Raw genomic sequence first — 26500 nt, forward strand, 5'->3', positions numbered from 1 at the left:
GCCAAGCCTTGTATCCATTACAGTTGTGTTGTTAAGTGTATTTGGAACACGTCTTTTAATTCTCCAGACCATGTCTTTAAAGCTCACACGCTAAACCACATATTTGTGGCATTTCATTGTAGGCCAAATACATTAACAAGTAGCCTGTTTTCCATCATTTTCAGTGCTTAGTCACTGTGTGCGTCCCAGATGGAACCCTATTCCCTATATACTGCACTACTTTTGACCAGAGCCCTATGGGCCCTAGTCAGAAGTAGTGTGACATGCAAAAGGGTGCTGTTTGGGATATAACCACTATCTCACTTCTACAATGGGAGGTTATTTTGGGCTTTTCCAGCCACATAGATGGAACAGTGCTGCTGACACAAGCTGGATGAATGCATGTAGTATATCCACCCAACAGACACCCACACTAGTTATAGTATATTCACCCAACAGATCCACACTAGTTATAGTATATCCACCCAACAGATGCACACGAGTTATAGTATATTCACCCAACAGATGCACACGAGTTATAGTATATCCACCCAACAGATGCACACGAGTTATAGTATATTCACCCAACAGACACCCACACTAGTTATAGTATATCCACCCAACAGATGCACACGAGTTATAGTATATTCACCCAACAGATCCACACTAGTTATAGTATATTCACCCAACAGATCCACACTAGTTATAGTATATTCACCCAACAGATCCACACTAGTTATAGTATATTCACCCAACAGATGCACACGAGTTATAGTATATTCACCCAACAGATCCACACTAGTTATAGTATATTCACCCAACAGATCCACACTAGTTATAGTATATTCACCCAACAGATGCACACGAGTTATAGTATATTCACCCAACAGATCCACACTAGTTGTTAGATTGTATTCTATCTGGAACCTGGATGTGTGACTGACTACTACAGATTGCTCTTTGTATAATATATTTCCAGATGCATTCACAAGTCCAGATACACCATTGAGATTATAGTGAGACGCGGTGGGCCAAGTAGCTGTTAATGTTTTCCTTAGAGTCCTTTGCCACTTTTCCATTTGTGAAAGAAGGAAAGACTGATGTGCTACATGTTGTCACACCTTGCTGCATTGTGCAATATGGATGAGAAACCTTTTCACACCTCCCAACTTTCTGATACAATTTTCCCCACTACGCATCATTTATTCATGAAGAAATCATTATCATGGGCTCATTGAACGGTGAGGAAGTATGATATGTCCACTGCCTGTCTCTGCTCTCAGAATGTTCTTCAGATTACAAAAAGTTGTTATAATCAAGATTCTCAAGACACAGTGTTGACTTCCCATGTTTTCTACTACAGGAACGATTTGTGATGTTTCTACACCATTGTCATCCAGTGTTGTTTCCATATAACTAGTATCAGTAGAACGGGCATCCCCAAGCAGGAATTCTAATTAGATGTTTTTTTCTCTCTCTCTCTCTCTCTCCACACTAACAGAATATGACAGACACCTAGCTCACAGCAAAGGTATGGCGACAGCTTACCTGGACCCCAACCTCAACCACGCCCTGGCTGGGGGGGCCAAGTCGCGCCTCAGTGCGGGCACGGCCACGGAGCGGGCTCCCGGGGCCCCTGACAGGGTCCTGAAGGTCTTCCATCACTTCGAGAGCAATAGCGAGCATAGCACATGGGCCAGCAACATCCGCCATGGGGACGCCACCGATGTCAGGGTAAGACAGAGGGCAAATGTACGGCAACAGGGGTCTCACACACACACACATACTAGTGTTGCACGGTATACCGAAACTTTGGAACTTTTTCGATAAAACAAAAAACGGTTTGGTACTAGAATTTTTGTTACATTCAGTACTTCTGTCAAATGTGTCTCATGTGATTGAGAGAATTGATCAGGGCCCGGTTTCCCAAAAGCAGCTTAAGGCTAAGTTCATCATTAGAACCTGTTTCCCAAAACCATCCTTATTAACATTGCACTTGAAAACACTCGCAATCTAACGCCTGCCTCAGAGCACTCGTAGAACAACTCCTGCCTCAGTGTTACGACTTGTAGTAGTAGTGGATGCGGAGTCAGGCGCAGAGAGCAGACGGTGTAGGAGAGTCGTATTTATTCCGGTGACAGAAAAGGTCACGCCAAAACACCAGGTGCATACAATGACCGGCCCAAAAACAGGACCCAAACAGTCCGGAGAAAATAAGCAAATAGCACACCCACAAAATGAACAGAGAAACAAGCCCGCACAAAAGCAGGCGGGAATAACCGGCTTAAATAGCCCTAACCAAAACCCAAACAAGAAACAGATGTAGCCAATAAGACAAAACCAACAGAAAAGGAAAAGGGGATCGGTGGCAGCTAGTAGACCGGTCACGACGACTGCCGAGCGCCACCCGAACAAGAAGAGGAGCCACCTTCGGTGGGAGTCGTGACACTCAGAGCACTCGTAGAACAGCTCAGTGTGTCAGAGCACTCGTAGAACAGCTCAGTGTGTCAGAGCACTCGTAGAACAGCTCAGTGTGTCAGAGCACTCGTAGAACAGCTCAGTGTGTCAGAGCACTCGTAGAACAGCTCAGTGTGTCGTTGGATGCTTTTTCCCCCCTCCACTTTATACATAGAAGATCTCCGCTAAACATCTCTCTGTGGCCACTGATAACTTCAGAACAAAGTTGACTACAAGTACAAAGTTGCCAATGTCAGTTGATACAAGCAAGTGTTGTGTAAAAATATTCTTCAAATAAAAACCCAGATGACTGCATTAAAATATAAACAGTAGGCTATAGGTCTATTTCAATCATTGAAATGCGTTTTATGTTCAATCAATTGAATTCTATTTCGCTATGTGTAGCCTAACATGTGCACACTGATGTGCCAAATCAGTTATTTAATGCATTTTTATTGGGTAAGCGTTAGAATAAGCCAGCTCAATATTTGCAGGCGTAGGCGATAATATCTCTCTAGGAGCTGGTCGTCATTATTGTGAATTCTAATGTTAAGGAAAGATTTGAATGGAGAAAGCTGATCTGAGAGCAGTGCTCACTTTCTTTTTGATCCTACCTGTATCGACACATGATCCAACAATGCACTTCACGGCCTTTCTCTCTGTGTGGTGCAAGCGACCTTTCTCTTCTAGGTGCAAGGGACCTTTCTCTCTGCGTGGCGCAAGCGACCTTTCTCTTCCAGGTGCAAGCGGCCTTTCTCTCTGCGTGGCGCAAGCGACCTTTCTCTTCCAGGTGCAAGCGATCTTTCTCTCTGCGTTGTGCAAGCAACCTTTCTCTTCTAGGTGCAAGTGACCTTGCTCTCTGCGTGGTGCAAGCAACCTTTCTCTTCTATGTGCAAGTGACCTTTCTCTCTGCGTGGTGCAAGCGACCTTTGTCTCTGCCTGGTGCAAGCGACCTTTCTCTCTGTGGTGCAAGCGACCTTTCTCTCTGTGGTGCAAGCGACCTTTCTCTCTGTGGTGCAAGCGACCTTTCTCTCTGCATTGTGTTTTAGGAAAAGCATGTTACATAACGGTCGTTGTAGATAGATGCATCGTTAAATCACTCGCAAGCCTTGATAATATTACCCATAAGCACTCCGTTAGGAAGCGCTGGATGTCATGCTTTTCAATGGGGATGTCCACAAAGTAGTGGAATCACAACACCCCCTTGCTGTTGAAGGCTCCGTTGCAAGATGAACACCGCAGTTAACAGTTACAGTTAACTAGTCCAACGCTCTAACCACCTGATTACATTGCACTCCACGAGGAGCCTGCCTGTTACGTGAATGCAATAAGCTAAGGTAAGTTGCTAGCCAGTATTAAACTTATCTTTAAAAAAAATCAATCATAATAACTAGTTAACTACACATGGTTGATGATATTACTAGTTTATCTAGCGTGTCCTGCGTTGCATATAATCGATGCGGTGCGTATCGTTGCTCCAATGTGTACCTAACCATAAACATCAATGCCTTTCTTAAAACCAATACACAGAAGTATATATTTTTAAACCTGCATATTTAGCTAAAAGAAAGGTTAACAGGCAATATTAACCGGGTGTAATCAGTCTGACTGAGTGATGGTAGGCAGCAGCAGGCTCATAAGCATTCATTCAAACAGCACTTTAGTGTGTTTTGCCAGCAGCTCTTCGCTATGATTCAAACATTGCGCTGTTTATGAATTCAAGCCTATCAACTCCCGAGATTAGGCTTGTGTAACCAATGTGAAATGGCTCGCTAGTTAGCGGGGTGCGGGCTAATAGCGTTTCAAACGTCACTGCCGTTACCGTCAATATTACTCGCCAACATGCAATCATTGGGCAATAAACTAAACGAGGTAAGATCACGAATATCCTACCAACGGGACATCAAAAACGGTAATATCCTATGCTTCACGGAATCGTGGCTGAATGACGACATGGATATTCAGCTAGCGGGTAAGACGAGGGGGGGGGGTCTGTGCATATTTGTAAACAACAGCTGGTCTACGAAATCTAAGGAAGTCTCTAGATTTTGCTCGCTTGAGTTGAGTATAGTATATTGTGATAAACTGCAGGCCACACTACTTGCCTAGAGAGTTCTCAGCTATACTTTTCGTGGCTGTTTATTTACCACAACAGACAGATGCTGGCACTAAGACCGCACTCAGTCAGCTGTATAAGGAAATAAGCAAACAGGAAACCACTCACCCAGAGGCGGCGCTCCTAGTGGCCTAAGACTTTAATGCAGGGAAACTTAAATCAGATCTACCAAATCTCTATCAACATGTTAAATGTGCAACCAAAGGGAAATAAATTCTAGATCACCTGTACTCCACACACAGAGACAAAGCTCTCCCTCGCCCTCCATTTGGTAAATCCGACCACAACTCTATCCGCCTGATTCCTGCATACAAGCAAATATTAAAGCAAGAAACACCAGTGACTCGATCTATAAAACATTTGTCAGATGAAGCAGATGCCAAACTACAGGACTGCTTTGCTAACACAGACTGGAACATGTTCCGGGATTCTTCCGATTACATTGAGGAATACACCACATAAGTCACTGGCTTTATCAATAAGTGCATTGAGGACGTCGTCCCCACAGTCACTGTACATACATACCCCAACCAGAAGCCATGGATTACAGGCAACATTCGCACTGAGCTAAAGGGTAGAGCTACCGCTTTCAAGGTGCGGGACTCTAACCCGGAAGCTTACAAGAAATCCCGCTATGCCCTGCGACGAACCATCAAACAGGCAAAGCGTCAATACAGGGCTAAGATTGAATCATACTACACCGGCTCCGACGCCTGTCGGATGTGGCAGGGCTTGCAAACTATTACAGACTACAAAGGGAAGCACAGCCGCGAGCTGCCCAGTGACACGAGCCTACCAGATGAGCTAAGTCACTTCTATGCTCGCTTCGAGGCAAGCAACACTGAGGCATGCATGAGACCATCAACTGTTCCGGACGACTATGTGATCACGCTCTCCGTAGCCGACGTGAGTAAGACCTTTAAACAGGTCAACATACACAAAGCTGAGGGGCCAGACGGATTACCAGGACGTGTGCTCCGGGCATGTGCTGATCAACTGGCAGGTGTCTTCACTGACATCTTCAACATGTCCCTGATTGAGTCTGTAATACCAACATGCTTCAAGCAGACCACCATAGTCCCTGTGTCCAAGAACACAAAGGCAACCTGCCTAAATGACTACAGACCCATAGCACTCACGTCCGTAGCCATGAAGTGCTTTGAAAGGCTGGTAATGGCTCACATCAACACCATTATCCCAGAAACCCTAGACCCACTCCAATTTGCATACCGCCCAAACAGATCCACAGATGATGCAATCTCTATTGCACTCCACACTGCCCTTTCCCACCTGGACAGAAGGAACACCTATGTGAGAATGCTGTTCATTGACTACAGCTCAGCGTTCAACACCATAATACCCTCAAAGCTCATCACCAAACTAAGGATCCTGGGACTAAACACCTCCCTCTGCAACTTGATAATGGACTTCCTGACACACCGCCCCCAGGTAGTGCGGGTAGGTAGCAACACATCTGCCACGCTGATCCTCAACACTGGAGCTTCCCAGGGGTGCGTGCTCAGTCCCCTCCTGTACTCCCTGTTCACCCACGACTGCATGGCCAGGCACGACTCCAACACCATCATTAAGTTTGCTGACGACACAACAGTGGTAGGCCTGATCACCGACAATGAAGAGACAGCCTATAAGGAGGAGGTCAGAGACCTGGCCGGGTGGTGCCAGAATAACAACCTATCCCTCAACGTAACCAAGACTAAGGAGATGATTGTGGACTACAGGAAAAGGAGCACCGAGCAAGTCCCCATTCTCATCGATGGGCCTGTAGTGGAGCAGGTTGAGAGTTTCACATTCCTTGGTGTCCACATCAACAACAAACTCATTTGGTCCAAACACACCAAGACCGTCGTGAAGAGGGCACGACAAAGCCTATTCCCCCTAAGGAAACTAAAAAGATTTGGCTGCAACATCGAGAGCATCCTGACCAGTTGCATCACTGCCTGGTACGGCAATTGCTCGGCCTCCGACCGCAAGGCACTTCAGACCTCTACACCAAGCGGTGTCAGAGGAAGGCCCTAAAAATGGTCAAAGACCCCAGCCACTCCAGTCATAGACTGTTCTTTCTACTACCGCATGGCAAGCAGTACCGGAGTGCCAAGTCTAGGACAAAAGGCTTCTCAACAGTTTTTACCCCCAATTCATAAGACTCCTGAACAAGTAACCAAATGGCTACCCGGACTATTTGCATTGTGTACCCCCCCAAACCCTGTTTTATGCTGCTGCTACTCTCTGTTTATCTTATATGCATAGTCACTTTAACTATACATTCATGTACATACTACCTAAATTGGCCCGAACAACCAGTGCTCCCGCACATTAGCTAACCGGGCTAGCCGTCTGCATTGTGTCGCACCACCCGCCAACCCCTCTTTTACTCTCTGTTCATCATATGTGCATAGTCACTTTAACGATACCTACATGTACATACTACCTCAATAAGCGTGACTAACAGGTATCTGAATATAGCCTTGCTACTCTTTTTTCAAATGTCTTTTTACTGTTGTTTTGTTTCTTTACTTACCTACACATACACACATACTTTTTTTTATCGCACCATTGGTTAGCGCCTGTAAGTAAGCATTTCACTGTAAGGTTTACACCTGTTGTATTCGGCGCACGTGACAAATAAACTTTGATTTCATTTGGATCAAGTGACATTCTGTGACTTTGGCTAATAAGCCTTCTCTTTTTTTGTGGTATCATTTTGGTATTGAGTATTGGGATACTAAATCTGGTATCAGTATCATAGTCAAAATTCTGGTATTGTGACAACACACACACACACACACACACACACACACACACACACACACACACACACACACACACACACACACACACACACACACACACACACACACACACACACACACACACACACACACACACACACACACACACACACACACACACACACACACACACATACACCCTGCATCAGAGCTAGAGCCAATCAGTGTACAGATTTTGTCTTTTAAATACCTGTCATACAGTCATGAAGAGCTGATAGAGACTGGCTGTGTATTCCTGAATCTCCTACAAACACACAGACTGATCGACTGTCACTCTGTTTCTCTGCTGCGCTGAAGGAGCATGAGTAATTGACTGGATGCAGTCTTTTGGCTGTTAGAGCCCAGTGTATAGCTGCTGCTGTACAGACTGGTGTTACACGTCAGAGCAGTGATTCAGCAGTGTAGTTGTTGCTTTATCAATTGCTATATGTTACTGAAAGTTCAGAGCACAATTCCTCATTGTTTTTGAAATTGGAATACCATAGTGTGCTTGTTCTGTGGTTACCCTTCAACTGTCTAACTGCACTTCAACTCCCTTCACTGAGAGAGAGGTCTGTGTGGCTCCGTCAGATTGCGGATTCTCTTTTAAAGCTGCAATATGTGACTTTTTGGGCCCTTGACAAAAATCAAATAGAAATGTGAGTTATAGATCTGTCAATCTTATTGAAAACAAGTCTAAGAAGCGGTATATATGTTCTATGTGCGCTATTCTATGCTTCTCGTTCTTAAGTTTTGTTTTAGCGTCTTACTCAAACAGCTGAAAATACTATATTTTTGGTCATTGAAAAGAGATTTCACAGTGGTTTGGATGGTACCATGATTCTTTACAATATACATTGCTTATTTTGTCACATAAACTAAACTAAAATTATAAACTAAAATTATGTATGTGGTCCTTCTGTAGCTCAGTTGGTAGAGCATGGCGCTTGTAATGCCAGCGTAGTGGGTTCGATCCCCGGGACCACCCATACGCACACATGACTGTAAGTCGCTTTGGATAAAAGCGTCTGCTAAATGGCATATATTATTATTATTATATTAAAATTAGGCGAACTATCAGAATGTTTTAAACCAGGAAATGGCATATTTTGCATATTGCACCTTTTACTGATGATGCTGTGCCTTAGCTCTGTGATCTTCAGTGGCAGTTAGCCTAGGTCTCACATAAGCCGCACCTGAAGCCTCAAAGTTGGCTAATTACAGAAAACCCTTCACAAAGGACACATTTAAAGGCATGTGTGAATTATTGGAATAGCATTGTTTCTCCTCAGGTAGATGAACTGAGAGAGGCTATCAAGCAACTAGCTTGGTCTCTGGTCATTGTCATGCATCCCATAAGGGTTGGCAAAACAGCACAAACTGATCTGAGACCAGGCTAAGCAAACACTGGTCTGCAGAAAGACATTTTGCTACATTATCCCTGCCCTCACTGACACTGACACTGAGTTATAGTGGTGTGAAGCTGTGAATTGATTCCTGGCACACAACATCCTGACTCCTAGATCTCCTATTTTCTGGAGAAAGGAAACCATTAAGACATGGTACATGGGTTGCATCCCAAATGGCACCCTATTCCCTATACCGTGCACTACTTTTGACCAGAGCCCTATGCGTGGTCTCAGTGCAGTCAGCAGATGCCTGTATTTATTTGTAGGGCTGGATGAGGTACGTTGTGTTTTGGATCCACATCCGCTTCCTGGTTCCATCCCAGAATAAACATCATGTTCCTATCCCTTGAGGTGCTCCCCAAGGACCCCTCATCCCATCACACACACATATCCTGTTCATACTGCATCAATAGCACTCTGCCTGCCCGGGTATAGTGCACTGCTATGGTCAAAAGTAGCGTACTATATAGGGATTCCAGATATGCATATAGGACAAATATTATCAATAATAACACCATAAAATGACATGTAATTGAATCTACCTAGTGCCTGGTAGTCATTCTGTAAATCCGTTACATTTTCGTATGGGATATATTAATTTGTGAATGTCCATCACCCATTTCGTATGATATATTACGAATTACAATTTACATTATATGTTACGAATTTTCTAAATGTACAATATGTTACAAATCTGCAAACCGTACGATGTTACGAATTCTAGCTAGGTGGCTAACGTTAGCTAGGGGTTAGGGTTAAACTTAGGAGTTAGGTTAAGATTAGTTTAGGGGTTTAGGAGTTAGGTTAAGATTAGGGGTAGAGGAATGGTTAGCTAAAATGGTTAAGGTTAAGGTTAGCTAACATGCTAAGTAGACACAAAGTAGCTAAAAGATAGAAAGTAGTTGAAAAGTTTATAATTAGCTAAAATGCTAAAGTTGTCCTTGATGAGATTTGAACTCGCAACCTTTGGGTTGCTAGACGTTTGCATTATACGCCCACCCATCCATCGTGACCAACCACTCTCCTTTAATTTTTTGCATTAAGTGGCCTGTCTTATGTAACCATACCAAATCTAACATACGACACTGAATGGAGTGTTTTTGTCATGTTTGTCATTCATTGTCATGTCTTGTCCCTGTGCTCCCCTTGCTATTCGTTTCCCTCTGCTGGTCTTGTTTGGTTCTTTCCCTCCTTCTATCCCTCTCTCTCCCCCTCCCTCTCTCACTCTCTCGCTCTCTCTTCTCTCTGTCGTTCCGTTCCTGCTCCCAGCTGTTCCTATTCCCCTAATCATCACTTAGTCTTCCCACACCTGTTCCCGATCCTTTCCCCTGATTAGAGTCCCTATTTATTCCTTTGTGATCCGTTCCTGTCCCGTCGGTTCCTTGTATTGTATTCACCATGCTGTGATTGCGTTTCGCCCTGTCCTGTCGTGTTTTTGCCGTGATTGTGTATCACCCTGTCCTGTCGTGTTTTGTGCCTTCATCAGATGCTGCGTGTGAGCAGGTGTCTCAGTCGACTACGGCCTGCGCCTACCCGGCGACCTGCAGTCTGTGGCCGCTTCTCCAGTTGTTTCCCCTCTACAAGTCTAGAGGATTTCTGTTATTCCGTTTTGGACTTTAATAAACTCTGTTTCTGTTAAGTCGCTTTTGGGTCCTCTTTCACCTGCATGACAGAAGGAACCGACCAAGGAATGGACCCAGCGACTTCAGACGCTCGTTACACTGCCGTCGAGATCCAAGGAGCCATGCTCGGCAGACACGAGCAGGAATTGTCTGCTGCTCGCCATGCCGTGGAGAACCTGGCTGCTCAGGTTTCCGACCTCTCTGGACAGTTCCAGAGTCTACGTCTCGTGCCACCTGTTACTTCCTGGCCTGCCGAGCCTCCAGAACCTAGGGTTAATAACCCACCTTGCTACTCCGGGCAGCCCACTGAGTGCCGCTCCTTTCTCACGCAGTGTGAGATTGTGTTCTCTCTCCAACCCAACACATACTCTAGAGAGAAGCTCGGGTTGCTTACGTCATTTCACTCCTTACTGGCCGGGCTCGAGAATGGGGCACAGCTATCTGGGAGGCAAGGGCTGATTGCTCTAACGTATTCCAGAACTTTAAAGAGGAGATGATTCGGGTTTTTGACCGTTCAGTTTTTGGTGGGGAGGCTTCTAGGGCCCTGGCTTCCTTATGCCAAGGTGAACGGTCCATAACGGATTATTCCATTGAGTTTCGCACTCTTGCTGCCTCTAGTGAGTGGAACGAGCCGGCGCTGCTCGCTCGTTTTCTGGAGGGACTCCACGCAGTGGTTAAGGATGAGATTCTCTCCCGGGAGGTTCCTTCAGATGTGGACTCTTTGATTGCTCTCGCCATCCGCATAGAACGACGGGTAGATCTTCGTCACCGGGCTCGTGGAAGAGAGCTCGCATCAACGGTGTTTCCCTGCTCCGCATCGCAACCATCTCCCCCCTCTGGCTTTGAGACTGAGCCCATGCAGCTGGGAGGGATTCGCATCTCGAATAAGGAGAGGGAACGGAGGATCACCAACCGCCTGTGCCTCTATTGCGGAGTTGCTGGACATTTTGTTAATTCTTGTCCAGTAAAGCCAGAGCTCATCTGTAAGCGGAGGGCTACAGGTGAGCGCAACTACTCAAGTCTCTCCATCAAAGTCCTGTACTACTTTGTCGGTCCACCTACGCTGGATCGGTTCGGGTGCTACATGTAGTGCCTTGATAGACTCTGGGGCTGAGGGTTGTTTCATGGACGAAGCATGGGTTCGGAAACATGACATTCCTTTCAGAGAGTTAGATAAGCCTACGCCCATGTTCGCCTTAGATGGTAGTCATCTTCCCAGTATCAGATTTGAGACACTACCTTTAACCCTCACAGTATCTGGTAACCACAGTGAGACTATTTCTTTTTTGATTTTCCGTTCACCGTTTACACCTGTTGTTTTGGGTCATCCCTGGTTAGTATGTCATAATCCTTCTATTAATTGGTCTAGTAATTCTATCCTATCCTGGAACGTTTCTTGTCATGTGAAGTGTTTAATGTCTGCCATCCCTCCCGTTTCTTCTGTCCCTACTTCTCAGGAGGAACCTGGCGATTTGACAGGAGTGCCGGAGGAATATCATGATCTGCGCACGGTCTTCAGTCGGTCCCGAGCCAACTCCCTTCCTCCTCACCGGTCGTATGATTGTAGTATTGATCTCCTTCCGGGGACCACTCCTCCTCGAGGTAGACTATACTCTCTGTCGGCTCCCGAACGTAAGGCTCTCGAGGATTATTTGTCTGTGTCTCTTGACGCCGGTACCATAGTGCCTTCTTCCTCTCCGGCCGGGGCGGGGTTCTTTTTGTTAAGAAGAAGGACGGTACTCTGCGCCCCTGCGTGGATTATCGAGGGCTGAATGACATAACGGTTAAGAATCGTTATCCGCTTCCCCTTATGTCATCAGCCTTCGAGATTCTGCAGGGAGCCAGGTGCTTTACTAAGTTGGACCTTCGTAACGCTTACCATCTCGTGCGCATCAGAGAGGGGGACGAGTGGAAAACGGCGTTTAACACTCCGTTAGGGCATTTTGAGTACCGGGTTCTGCCGTTCGGTCTCGCCAATGCGCCAGCTGTTTTTCAGGCATTAGTTAATGATGTTCTGAGAGACATGCTGAACATTTTTGTTTTTGTCTATCTTGACGATATCCTGATTTTTTCTTCGTCACTCGAGATTCATGTTCAGCACGTTCGACGTGTACTACAGCGCCTTTTAGAGAATTGTCTCTACGTAAAGGCTGAGAAGTGCTCTTTTCATGTCTCCTCCGTTACTTTTCTCGGTTCCGTTATTTCCGCTGAAGGCATTCAGATGGATTCCGCTAAGGTCCAAGCTGTCAGTGATTGGCCCGTTCCAAGGTCACGTGTCGAGTTGCAGCGCTTTTAGGTTTCGCTAATTTCTATCGGCGTTTCATTCGTAATTTCGGTCAAGTTGCTGCCCCTCTCACAGCTCTTACTTCTGTCAAGACGTGTTTTAAGTGGTCCGGTTCCGCCCAGGGAGCTTTTGATCTTCTAAAAGAACGTTTTACGTCCGCTCCTATCCTCGTTACTCTGACGTCACTAGACAATTCATTGTCGAGGTTGACGCTTCAGAGGTAGGCGTGGGAGCCATTCTATCCCAGCGCTTCCAGTCTGACGATAAGGTTCATCCTTGCGCTTATTTTTCTCATCGCCTGTCGCCATCTGAGCGCAACTATGATGTGGGTAACCGTGAACTGCTCGCCATCCGCTTAGCCCTAGGCGAATGGCGACAGTGGTTGGAGGGGGCGACCGTTCCTTTTGTCGTTTGGACAGACCATAAGAACCTTGAGTACATCCGTTCTGCCAAACGACTTAATGCCCGTCAAGCTCGTTGGGCGTTGTTTTTCGCTCGTTTCGAGTTTGTGATTTCTTACCGTCCGGGTAGCAAGAACACCAAGCCTGATGCCTTATCCCGTCTGTTTAGTTCTTCTGTGGCTTCTACTGATCCCGAGGGGATTCTTCCTTATGGGCGTGTTGTCGGGTTAACAGTCTGGGGAATTGAAAGACAGGTTAAGCAAGCACTCACGCACACTGCGTCGCCGCGCGCTTGTCCTAGTAACCTCCTTTTCGTTCCTGTTTCCACTCGTCTGGCTGTTCTTCAGTGGGCTCACTCTGCCAAGTTAGCGGGTCATCCCGGTGTTCGAGGCACTCTTGCGTCTATTCGCCAGCGCTTTTGGTGGCCGACTCAGGAGCGTGACACGCGCCGTTTCGTGGCTGCTTGTTCGGACTGCGCGCAGACTAAGTCGGGTAACTCTCCTCCTGCCGGTCGTCTCAGACCGCTCCCCATTCCTTCTCGACCATGGTCTCACATTGCCTTAGACTTCATTACCGGTCTGCCTTTGTCTGCGGGGAAGACTGTGATTCTGACGGTTGTCGATAGGTTCTCTAAGGCGGCACATTTCATTCCCTCGCTAAGCTTCCTTCCGCTAAGGAGACGGCACAAATCATTATTGAGAATGTATTCAGAATTCATGGCCTCCCGTTAGACGCCGTTTCAGACAGAGGCCCGCAATTCACGTCACAGTTTTGGAGGGAGTTCTGTCGTTTGATTGGTGCGTCCGTCAGTCTCTCTTCCGGGTTTCATCCCCAGTCTAACGGTCAAGCAGAGAGGGCCAATCAGACGATTGGTCGCATACTACGCAGCCTTTCTTTCAGAAACCCTGCGTCTTGGGCAGAACAGCTCCCCTGGGCAGAATACGCTCACAATTCGCTTCCTTCGTCTGCTACCGGGTTATCTCCGTTTCAGAGTAGTCTGGGTTACCAGCCTCCTCTGTTCTCATCCCAGCTTGCCGAGTCCAGCGTTCCCTCCGCTCAAGCGTTTGTCCAACGTTGTGAGCGCACCTGGAGGAGGGTGAGGTCTGCACTTTGCCGTTACAGGGCACAGACGGTGAGAGCCGCCAATAAACGCAGGATTAAGAGTCCTAGGTATTGTTGCGGCCAGAGAGTGTGGCTTTCCACTCGCAACCTTCCTCTTACGACAGCTTCTCGTAAGTTGACTCCGCGGTTCATTGGTCCGTTCCGTGTCTCCCAGGTCGTCAATCCTGTCGCTGTGCGACTGCTTCTTCCGCGACATCTTCGTCGCGTCCATCCTGTCTTCCATGTCTCCTGTGTTAAGCCCTTTCTTCGCACCCCCGTTCGTCTTCCCTCCCCCCCCCCCGTCCTTGTCGAGAGCGCACCTATTTACAAGGTACATAAGATTATGGACATGCGTTCTCGGGGACGGGGTCACCAATACCTAGTGGATTGGGAGGGTTACGGTCCTGAGGAGAGGAGTTGGGTTCCGTCTCGGGACGTGCTGGACCGTTCGCTCATCGATGATTTCCTCCGTTGCCGCCAGGATTCCTCCTCGAGTGCGCCAGGAGGCGCTCGGTGAGTGGGGGGGTACTGTCATGTTTGTCATTCATTGTCATGTCTTGTCCCTGTGCTCCCCTTGCTATTCGTTTCCCTCTGCTGGTCTTGTTTGGTTCTTTCCCTCCTTCTATCCCTCTCTCTCCCCCTCCCTCTCTCACTCTCTCGCTCTCTCTCTCTCTGTCGTTCCGTTCCTGCTCCCAGCTGTTCCTATTCCCCTAATCATCACTTAGTCTTCCCACACCTGTTCCCGATCCTTTCCCCTGATTAGAGTCCCTATTTATTCCTTTGTGATCCGTTCCTGTCCCGTCGGTTCCTTGTATTGTATTCACCATGCTGTGATTGCGTTTCGCCCTGTCCTGTCGTGTTTTTGCCGTGATTGTGTATCACCCTGTCCTGTCGTGTTTTGTGCCTTCATCAGATGCTGCGTGTGAGCAGGTGTCTCAGTCGACTACGGCCTGCGCCTACCCGAAGCGACCTGCAGTCTGTGGCCGCTTCTCCAGTTGTTTCCCCTCTACAAGTCTAGAGGATTTCTGTTATTCCGTTTTGGACTTTAATAAACTCTGTTTCTGTTAAGTCGCTTTTGGGTCCTCTTTCACCTGCATGACAGTTTTGGATTTACGTACATAATAATATGAAATGATCTGAGACCAGGTGTACTGTATGCAATGTTTACCTTGATAAGAGGTTCATGGTTTGTTTGCATTTGAATTGGCTAATTTGCATGTGAATTGTGCTTTTCTATTTCCATTGCAAACACATGGAAATTCTGTGGTTGTCAAGAATCCAAATGACTATATGCCAGTGAGATTTGATATGTTCTTTTTGGATCTTAAAAATGAAAAAAGGGTAGTAAAATTAGCTTGTTTGTTTGAGATAATCTGTCATATCATCATAGAGGCGGTTGTCATCATCTTTAGCCTAATGTGGTGTGATGGGAAATTTGTCATGCTCCGTTTGGATTGCTCTCCCTAGCTGTTCATGTAAGCATTCTGATTCTGTCTCTGTAATCCGTTAGTGTCTTCTTCTTCTTTGTCTTCATCTATTCGTTGCCGTCATCATCTGTTTCCTCCTAAGTGCCAAGGGGAACTGTGCTCTAAGTTATTATACAGGACAGATGTTGGTCATATTTATTAGGGCATGCAATGGTTTTAAAACGTTTTGCAACGGAAAAAGTCGAGGTAGCCTCTCCCTGTGCCAGCTGGATTTCTGTTGTTTGGTTCCTAATGAATAGGACCATGCTTTTCAGGGTTGGCTTTCAAGCTCTAGGTCAAACCTGTCAGCACACTTAAAAGCATCACTTGGGATATTTAGCCTATGTTTCAGCGACTACCATTCCAAGTTACTTTTCCCCAAGGTCTGCTGGGAGTATACATGTGCTGTGCTTTTAGATAGTATCTAAACAGCCATTCAGATGGCATGTGACATTTTAAAGGGTTCGGGTTAAGGCTATGTAATATTGTGCATTTTGCTTCTCATAAAGGCCTTGTCTGTCATATGGTGGAACCAGACCTAGTCACTGCATGCTTTTAATCACCCTGTATATCTCATGTTTCCCCAGCTCTATGTTACAAGTGGGAGATGAATATGACATTTGACTGATGCTATCTTGAAGTTGTAGCCGTTCTGGTGGTATTTCTCCCATTTATTCTGTCTCCATTATGGGTTCTGGTGGTATTTATCCCACCTCATTGAAGTTGAGTACACTTGTATTCCGTCAGTTCCGCCGCCTGGCCTACAAAACGATGTCAAATCAATCACCAGCAGAACTGCAGCTATATGGTTCTGTTTGTGTCACTTGGAGTAGACATTTTCCTGCTACTTGAAAATGGACTTGAAATGGCAATTATTAATTTGTATGCAAATTGTTTTTCTTTCAAATTGGGCAGACACATTTTTCCCATTACTCAGATGCTCTCTCTCGCTCTCTCTCTACGATCCTCCGAGGAACTCTGCATCCAGTATTGGATTATAAAACAGAGATTGTGTTGAGATATAATAATGGATGGACAGAGAGGGCTCTACCTTTTCTTGGGCCCACTCACTTCAGCCTCTCTTGCCAGACAAAACTTTTAGATTATGGCTCGTGAGATTACACACTTCTGTCTGTGTTGAGCCATTATATTCTTCTTCTGCTGATCCTATAGCTGTGCCTGGGGGAAACCTCACTCCGGAGCCCCAGCCACCATCTCAAGAAGCTAACCAACGCCCATATTTAATCATTTTAATGGAGGGTAGAAGATTTGCGTGCTCTTTAGCAAACTGAGATAAGAGACTGGCTTTAGCTTAGCCGCCCTTAGCTGGCAGAGTAATCTTCTATTAGAGCAGGTTAACATGATCATATTGCATTTCTTTATCACTACTCACCATTGGAATATTGAGGAGGGTCTATCTCATCTGTGCAGGAAGATTTTCCTTCATTGTTAGAGAAAATAACTAGGTACCGACATCAATTCACACGAAGACATTGTTACTTCAGTAGCTACAGACCTACAAACCTAAAGTAAAGGTGCTGTACGGTTGCATAGAATATATTCTCTAAGTGCTCTCCTGGTTCCTAGTGCATTGTTACTGGAACTACCATGCAGGGGGCGGCAGGGTAGCCTAGTGGTTAGAGCACCGTCCTTGCCGTGGACAATCTCAAATAAACGTTTGCCATTACACAAGCAGAAAGTCAGTCCCAAGGCTGCATAGAGACCTTCCTAAGTTGGAAACTACATTACCAAACAACGCTGGCCAACAGGCTTTGAATTCCCAGTCCCAATAGCCCAGTTCCTATGCTTCTCTGGCCTCTCCTCTCTTCCTCCTCTCCTCCTTCTCCTCTCCTTGGGCAGTGATCAGGCTCTGTTATCCTCCACAGTGTTGCCACTTGGCCATCAGGCCGTAACTGGGACACATTCTTGAACCTACTCTGGGGGATCCAGCCATCCAGCCTCTCTCTCTTCCCTCATAAATACAATCTTCTTAAATATGCAATGGCTCTTAAGTGTTTGGGCTGGATTGTCACATCTGATCGGCAGTGTGATAGTATGCACACATACGGCCGCGGATGACACCAGCACAGCCATGCGAGGCCGGAATATCTCCATGCCAGCCAGCCATAGACTTAACATGGAGCCCTAGTGTTGTGGGCACTAAAGACATAATATAACAGACGCGAGTGGTCCGTCTGGCCGGTCATAGACTACAGTCATAAGCTAGTCTATTGGCACTTTAGTTGCCGCTTCATGGCTGACAGACGTGAATGGTCCATCTGGTCTGGTGAGGTCTGGGGGTTGATGTTAAACCGAACAGACAGTGAGAGGATGTCGCAGAGAGAGACATGGTATGCCTGGTATGGCAACTGCTCGGCATTTGACCGTAAGGCGCTACAGAGGGTAGTGCGAACAGCCCAGTACATCCAGGACCTATATACTAGGCGGTGTCAAAGGAAAGCCCATAAAATGTTCAGAGACTCCAGTCACCCAAGTTATAGACTGTTTTCTCTGCTACCGCACGGCAAGCGGTACCGGAGCGCCAAGTCTTGGACCAAAAGGCTCCTCAACAGTTTCTAACCCCAAGCCATAAGAATGCTGAACAATTTACATTGACCCCCTTTCCCTTTTGTACACTGCTGCTACTCGCTGTTTATTATCTATGGATAGTCACTTCACTCCCACCTACATTTACAAATTACCTCAACTAACCTGTACCCCCGCACACTGACTCGCACTCTGACTCGGCCCCCTGTGTATAGCATCGTTATTCTTCTTATGTTACTTTTTATTATGACTTTTTATTTTAGCTTACTTGGTAAATATTTTCTTAACTCTTCTTGAACTGCACTGTTGGTTAAGGGCTTGTAAGTAAGCATTTCACAGTAAGGTCTACACTTGTTGTATTCGGTGCGTGTGATAAATAAAGTTTGATTTGAAGTCCTGAATGAGTGACTGAGTGGCCATTTGTGACTGAGTGGCCATTTGAGTGTTGGATTGTTCCACAGGAGCTGGTCAGATGGGGGGATAAGGGTATGGGTTGGTGCCCTCCTTGGCCATTCAGCCAACGCAAATAATATATATATATATGTTCTACTTATCGCCTCAGACAGGCTACCTGCTGTCACTAGGCAGAGCGGTGGCTGCCATGGCAATAAGATAGCATCGCTCCTACAGACAGAACAGTTGGAACATCCTGTCTTCTCTTCACCTCTCAGTAGGAGAGGGGGCGGCAGCGTAGCCTAGTGGTTAGAGTGTTGGACTAGTAACCGCAAGATTGCGAGTTCAAACCCCCGAGCTGATAAGGTACAAATCTGTCATTCTGCCCCTGAACAGGCAGTTAACCCACTGTTCCCAGGCCGTCATTGAAAATAAGAATGTGTTCTTAACTGACTTGCCTGGTTAAATAAAGGTTAAAAAATTTTAAATTTAAAAAAGGAGTCTATATCTGGGCTCCACTTTCTGTTTACCGTGTTTTGTTGTCTGTCTCCAGTAAAAACTCTAGTCAGTTTCAGTTTCTTGCATTGGGTGGACCTTCTACGTTCAACAAATTTGCCTTCACATAACTTCTGTATAACCTTGAACTTTCCTACCGTGGCTTGTCATTGGTCTCTTAACTCTCCTGTGTTCCACCTCTACAGGGGATCATCCAGAAGATCTTGGACATCCACAAGGTGAAATGCGTGGCGTGCTTCAGCCTGCGACTCAGCCACTCCCAATCCGGCCAGGTCCACTGGCTCCACCCTGATATGGGCGTGTCCCACGTGAGGGAGAAATACGAGCAGAACCGCTCCCAGGAGGAGTGGAGGTGAGCAGACTGTGTGTGTGTGTGTGCTCGTCCGTGTGCACTTACGTGTATGAGTGCACCAATGTGTTTGCCCTGTGTGCGTGTATCTGTCTGTTTAGATTATGTCTCTCTCTTGATGTGTATATTTGTCTGACTGTTTCTGTCTGCCCCTGTGTGTATGGAAGACAATGACAAAACGGCAGTCGGTGTCTCTCCGACAAGAAGGTGGAATCTACAGATTCACAGACCCAGCTTTTTTGTGTGTGTGTGTGTGTTTTTCAATGTCTCAACTGTCAATGACTCGGTAGTAGGTCATTGCTATTAAAAGTTGTTATGCCAGATGAGTCACATCCTTAGCTTCTAGCGTTAGGTATTGCACAGATGGCATTAAATGCCTTTATTCTGCATCAGACAGTTCTGTGATAGTCTACAACCTTTCTTTAGGCACACTTAGACCCTGTGAATGTCCCTGAGAGCAGAGGCAAGACACATTGCCCCATAAGTTAACACTTCATCTCTGTGTCTTATTTTGTAAGGAAGAAGTCAGTTGAGGATCTGATATTATGAATGTTTGATGAACACACTATAGAGATTGGCCAATATAGTTCCTTAGACATTCATTCTCCTAGCCTAACATGTTCGTGTGACCTAGATGTTACCGTCACATAAAATATGTTCTGAACACAGAATTGGACACTAAAGAGCCTCAAGGGCTTGTCTGTAGTACGCTTTTTTCCCTTTAGAAAACATTTAATTGAACATTATAAACATCTTAAGTTTCCATCCTCACTTGGATCATAATTTGAGGCATTTTACAGTCTAAGTTACTGTCAAATGTTGCTCTGTGAATCTCAGTAGTTCAATTCTCAGTGAAAGGCTAAGGTCTTTTCTGGCTATCTTTGAGCCTGGAGTCTGATTGCTACCCAAATGGCACCCTATTCCCTACATAGTGCACTACTTTTGATCACAGCCTATATAGGGAATAGGCTGCCAGTTGGGGCAGCCTGGCTTTGCACTGTTCTCGTCGTCTCTCTCTACATGGCTCTGTTAGGACTTAAATCTGTTCACTAAGGACGGTCTGGCTTTCCTCTCTCATTCTGACTGGAATACTGCTACTGCCTGGGATACACTGTTGTGTTCTATCGTGATGTGATTTCACATCTCATAGACCTGTGCAGCCGTGGTCAAAAGTTTTGAAAATGACACAAATATTAATTGTCACAAAGTCTGCTGCCTCAGTTTGAATGATGGCAATTTGCGTATACTCCAGAATGTTATGAAGAGTGATCAGATGAATTGCAAAGTCCCGTTTTGCCATGTAAATGAACTGAATCCCGAAAAAACACTGCATTTCAGCCCTGCCACAAAAGGACCAGCTGACATCATGTCAGTGATTCTCTCGTTAACACAGGTGTGATCACTCTGTCATGCTGATTGAGTTCGAATAACAGACTGGAAGCTTCGAAAGAGGGTGGTGCTTGGAATCATTGTTCTTCCTCTGTCAATCATGGTTACCTGCAAGGAAACACGTGCCGTCATCATTGCTTTGCATAAAAAGGGCTTCACAGGCAAGGATATTGCTGCCAATAAGATGGCACCTAAGTCAACCGTTTATCGGATCATCAAGAACTTCAAGGAGAGCGGTTCAATTGTTGTGAAGAAGGCTTCAGGGCGCCCAAGAAAGTCCAGCAAGTGCCAGGACAGTCTCCTAAAGTTCATTCAGCTGCGGGATCGGGGCACCACCAGTACAGAGCTTGCTCAGAAATGGCAGCAGACAGATGTGAGTGCATCTGCATGCACAGTGAAGCAAAGACTTTTGGAGGATGGCCTGGTGTCAAGAAGGGCAGCAAAGAAGCCACTTCTCTCCAGGAAAAACATCAGGGACAGATTGATATTCTGCAAAAGGTACAGGGATTGGACTGCTGAGGACTGGGGTAAAGTCATTTTCTCTGATGAATCCCCTTTCCGATTGTTTGGGACATCCGGAATAAAGCTTTTCCGGAGAAGACAAGCTGAGTGCTACCATCAGTCTTGTGTCATGCCAACAGTAAAGCATCCTGAGACCATTCATGTGTGGGGTTGCTTCTCAGCCAAGGGAGTGGGCTCACTCATAATTTTTACCACAGCCACGAATAAAGAATGGTACCAACACATCCTCCAAGAGCAACTTCTCCCAAACCATCCAGGAACAGTTTGGTGAAGAACTATGCCTTTTCCAGCATGATGGAGCACCTTGCCATAAGGCAAAAGTGATAACTGAGTGGCTCGGGGAACAAAACATTTATATTTTGGGTCCATAGCCAGGAAACTCCCCAGACCTTAAATCCCATTGAGAACTTGTGGTCAATCCTCAAGAGGCGGTTGGACAAACAAAACCCCACAAATCCTGACAAACTCCAAGCATTGATTATGCAAGAATGGGCTGCCATCAGTCAGGATGTGGCCCAGAAGTTAATTGACAGCATGCCAGGGCGGAGGTCTTGCAGAGGTCTTGAAAAAGAAGGGTCGACACTGCAAATATTGACTCTTTGCATCAACTTCATGTAATTATCAATATAAGCCTTTGACACTTATGAAATGCTTGTAATCATACTTCAGTTTTCCATAGTAACATCTGACAAAAATATCTGAAGACACTGAAGCAGCAAACCTTGTGGATATTAATATTTGTGTCATTCTCAAAACCATGACTATACACTCGGCCACGACTCGGCCACGACTATACACTCTTCAAAGTGTCCTTCAGTCTCTCTCTCTCTCTCTCGTGATAGAACTCAGGGTGGGAGAGATTGTTTCAGTATTCTGCAGTAAGCATACTGACGAGTTCACAGTGTGTGTGTACGCTTCTTCAAATTCTCTTGCAGCATAGAAATGGCTCAAGGGTTTGTTGAATGTACTTGGAGTGGAAATCTAAATATCACTCACTATGCTTCTGGCACTGCAGTGTTCAGGTCCATACACAGAACAGTGTCCAACTTGTAATGGTTTTGACTTAAGGTTATTGTTTGTAGGGGTGACAGGTAGGTTGTGCCTACCAGAGAAAATATTGATTTCTCCTTCTTGTTTGTGAGGGAATGAGTCTTGTCTGGTCCGTCAAGTCTTTTCATAAACCCTTAAAACATTGGAAATAACTTCAAAACAACTGTTCTTTTGCGTGGGTTGTATTACCAACATAAATGATAACACACATAATAACATAACAAACAATGAGCTCTGGTTCTTAAAGAAAAGTCTATTACCTCGGGCCTAAAAGAGTCCAGCCTGGTAAAGGAGTTCAGGGAACTCCAGTGACTTCAGTCACACAATGTTTGTCCGTTCATAAAAGTGTAGCGTAAACCCAGTCTCAATCATACAATCAGAATATCAAACTGTTTTACCACACAATGTCACGCCCTGACCATAGAGAGCCCTCGGTTCTCTATGGTGTTTAGGTCAGAGCGTGACTAGGGGGGTGTTCTAGTCATTGATTTTCTATGTGGCTGGGTTGTATGGTTCCCAATTAGAGGCAGCTGGTAATCGTTGCCTTTGATGATCATATTTAGGAAGCCCTTTCTCCCTCCTTCTTTGTGGGATATTGTGTTTTGTGTGTGTGTGTATGTAGCACCACTGGTGTCACATTTTCGTTGTTGTTTTTTTGTTGCTGTTTGAAGTTTCCCCGTAATAAAGATGTGGAACTCTACACATGCTGTGCCTTGGTCCGTCTCTCACCACGAACGTGACACACAACCAGAAAGAGTATCAAAACTCAATAAGTCTTCGCTGTTTCATCGTGCCCTTCCCCCCATGGAGATCTGTTGGCGGATTGAATTGTTTGACTGTCCGACTGGCTACAAATGTTTTGCATACGGTATTTAATTTGTTTGAGTGTGATTTATACCGTGCTGATTTGTGGTCAGTTGTAGTCAGTCGGACAGTCAGACCATTCAATCCGCCAACAGATCTCCATGGGGGGAAGGGCACGATGAATCAGTGAAGACCACATCTGTAGTCCAAAGGAAGAAATGAGTGGATCCGATCCTGTTTATACTTGAGACAATGCTACAAAGCACACTTTTAAATACAACAAAACAAATGGAGTAAAGATGTTTCGGGACTGAGGGTTGAACACATCCTCATTCGCACCTCCATCACAACCCCCTTTTGTGCAGCTGATGTTGGCTATTTAATTGGGAATTAAAGGTGAAGCGCCCTATTGGAAGGAGAAGCACAAATGGTTCAGACAAGTTCAGGGCCGTGACAAACTTCACACACAGCCCAGCACAGAACAGTGTCCGACTTCACATACAGCCCAGCACAGAACAGTGTCTAACTTCACACACAGCCCAGCACAGAACAGTGTCCAACTTCACACACGGCCCAGCACAGAACAGTGTCCAACTTCACACACAGCCCAGCACAGAACAGTGTCCAACTTCACACACAGCCCAGCACAGAACAGTGTCCAACTTCACACACGGCCCAGCACAGAACAGTGTCCAATTTCACACACGGCCCAGCACAGAACAGTGTCCAACTTCACATACAGCCCAGCACAGAACAGTGTCTAACTTCACACACAGCCCAGCACAGAACAGTGTCCAACTTCACACACGGCCCAGCACAGAACAGTGTCCAACTTCACACACAGCCCAGCACAGAACAGTGTCCAACTTCACACACAGCCCAGCACAGAACAGTGTCCAACTTCACACACGGCCCAGCACAGAACAGTGTCCAATTTCACACACGGCCCAGCACAGAACAGTGTCCAACTTCACACAGCCCAGCACAGAACAGTGTCCAACTTCACACACAACCCAGCACAGAACAGTGTCCAACTTCACACATAGCCCAGCACAGAACAGTGTCCAACTTCACACACAGCCCAGCACAGAACAGTGTCCAATTTCACACACAGCCCAGCACAGAACAGTGTCCAATTTCATAACACGGCCCAGCACAGAACAGTGTCCAACTTCACACAGCCCAGCACAGAACAGTGTCCAACTTCACACACAGCCCAGCACAGAACAATGTCCAACTTCACACACGGCCCAGCACAGAACAGTGTCCAACTTCACACACAGCCCAGCACAAAACAGTGTCCAACTTCACATACATCACAGAACAGTGTCCAACTTCACACACAGCCCAGCACAGAACAGTGTCCAACTTCACATACAGCACAGAACAGTGTCCAACTTCACACACAACCCAGCACAGAACAGTGTCCAACTTCACACACAGCCCAGCACAGAACAGTGTCCAACTTCATACGCAGCCCAGCACAGAACAGTGTAAAACTTCACACAACCAGCACAGAACAGTGTCCAACTTCACACACAGCCCAGCACAGAACAGTGTCCAACTTCACATACAGCACAGAACAGTGTCCAACTTCACATACAGCCCAGCACAGAACAGTGTCCAACTTCACATACAGCACAGAACAGTGTCCAACTTCACATACAGCACAGAACAGTGTCCAACTTCACACACAGCCCAGCACAGAACAGTGTCCAACTTCACATACAGCACAGAACAGTGTCCAACTTCACATACAGCACAAAACAGTGTCCAACTTCACATACAGCCCAGCACAGATCAGTATCCAACTTCACACACAGCCCAGCACAGAACAGTGTCCAACTTCACACACAGCCCAGCACAGAACAGTGTCCAACTTCACACACAGAACAGAACAGTGTCCAACTTCACATACAGCCCAGCACAGATCAGTATCCAACTTCACATACAGCCAAGCACAGAACAGTGTCCAACTTCACACACAGCCCAGCACAGAACAGTGTTGAACTCCACACACAGTCCAGAACAGTGTTCAAATCAAATCCAATTTTATTTGTCACATACACATGGTTAGCAGATGTTAATGCGAGTGTAGCGAAATGCTTGTGCTTCTAGTTCCGATGCAGTAATAACCAACAAGTAATCTAACCTAACAATTCCACAACAACTACCTTATACACACAAGTGTAAAGGGATGAAGAATATGTACATCAAAATATATGAATGAGTGATGGTACAGAACGGCATAGGCAAGATGCAGTAGATGGTATAGAGTACTGTATATACATTTGAGATGAGTAATGTAGGGTATGTAAACATTATATTAAGTGGCATTGTTTAAAGTGGCTAGTGATACATTTTTACATACATTTTTCCATTATTAAAGTGGCTGGAGTTGAGTCAGTATGTTGGCAGCAGCTCTCAATGTTAGTGGTGGCTGTTTAACAGTCTGATGGCCTTGAGATAGAAGCTGTTTTTCAGTCTCTCGGTCCCTGCTTTGATGCACCTGTACTGACCTCGCCTTCTGGATGATAGCGGGGTGAACAGGCAGTGGCTCGGGTGGTTGTTGTCCTTGATGATCTTTATGGCCTTCCTGTGACATCGGGTGGTGTTGGTGTCCTGGAGGGCAGGTAGTTTGCCCCCGGTGATGTGTTGTGCAGACCTCACTACCCTCTGGAGAGCCTTATGGTTGTGGGCGGAGCAGTTGCCGTACCAGGCGGTGATACGGCCCGACAGGATGCTCTCGATTGTGCATCTATAAAAGTTTGTGAGTGCTTTTGGTGACAAGACATATTTCTTCAGCCTTCTTTGTATCTATACTGACACTTAGCTTGTTTGATTGCCTTACGGAGGGAATAGCTGCACTGTTTGTATTCGGTCACCTTACCCTGGTTAAAAGCAGTGGTTCGCGCTTTCAGTTTCATGCAAATGCTGCCATCAATCCACGGTTTCTGGTTTGGGAATGTTTTAATAGTTGCTGTGGGTACGACATCGCTGATGCACTTGCTAATAAACTCGCTCACCGAATCAGCGTATTCGTCAATGTTGTTGTTTGACGCAGGGCGGAACATATCCCAATCCACATGATTGAAGCAATCTTGAAGCGTGGAATCAGATTGGTCGGACCAGCGTTGAACAGACCTGAGCGCGGGAGCTTCCTGTTTTTGTCTCCGCCTATAGGCTGGGAGCAACAAAATGGAGTCGTGGTCAGCTTTTCCGAAAGGAGGGCGGGGGAGGGCCTTATATGCATTGCGGAAGTTAGAATAACAATAATCCAGGGTTTTACCATCCCTGGTAGCACAA

General features: G+C 46.1%; 1 protein-coding gene across 23 annotated transcripts in view; it reads left to right on the plus strand.

Moving 5' to 3' along the window:
• Nucleotides 1-26500, plus strand: part of ptk2aa (protein tyrosine kinase 2aa) — a 180338-nt gene that overhangs the window by 85157 nt on the left and 68681 nt on the right. For all 23 annotated transcript variants that reach the window (XM_046361717.1, XM_046361716.1, XM_046361705.1 and 20 more), the window contains 2 exons: nt 1481-1713; nt 19266-19432. In XM_046361717.1, coding sequence (XP_046217673.1) covers nt 1513-1713; nt 19266-19432 — 368 coding nt within the window. In that variant the 5' untranslated portion in view covers nt 1481-1512. The remainder of the gene's footprint in view (nt 1-1480; nt 1714-19265; nt 19433-26500) is intronic.

The sequence above is a fragment of the Oncorhynchus gorbuscha genome, linkage group LG09 (assembly GCF_021184085.1).
Source record: "Oncorhynchus gorbuscha isolate QuinsamMale2020 ecotype Even-year linkage group LG09, OgorEven_v1.0, whole genome shotgun sequence".
Classification (NCBI taxonomy): Eukaryota; Metazoa; Chordata; class Actinopteri; order Salmoniformes; family Salmonidae; genus Oncorhynchus; species Oncorhynchus gorbuscha.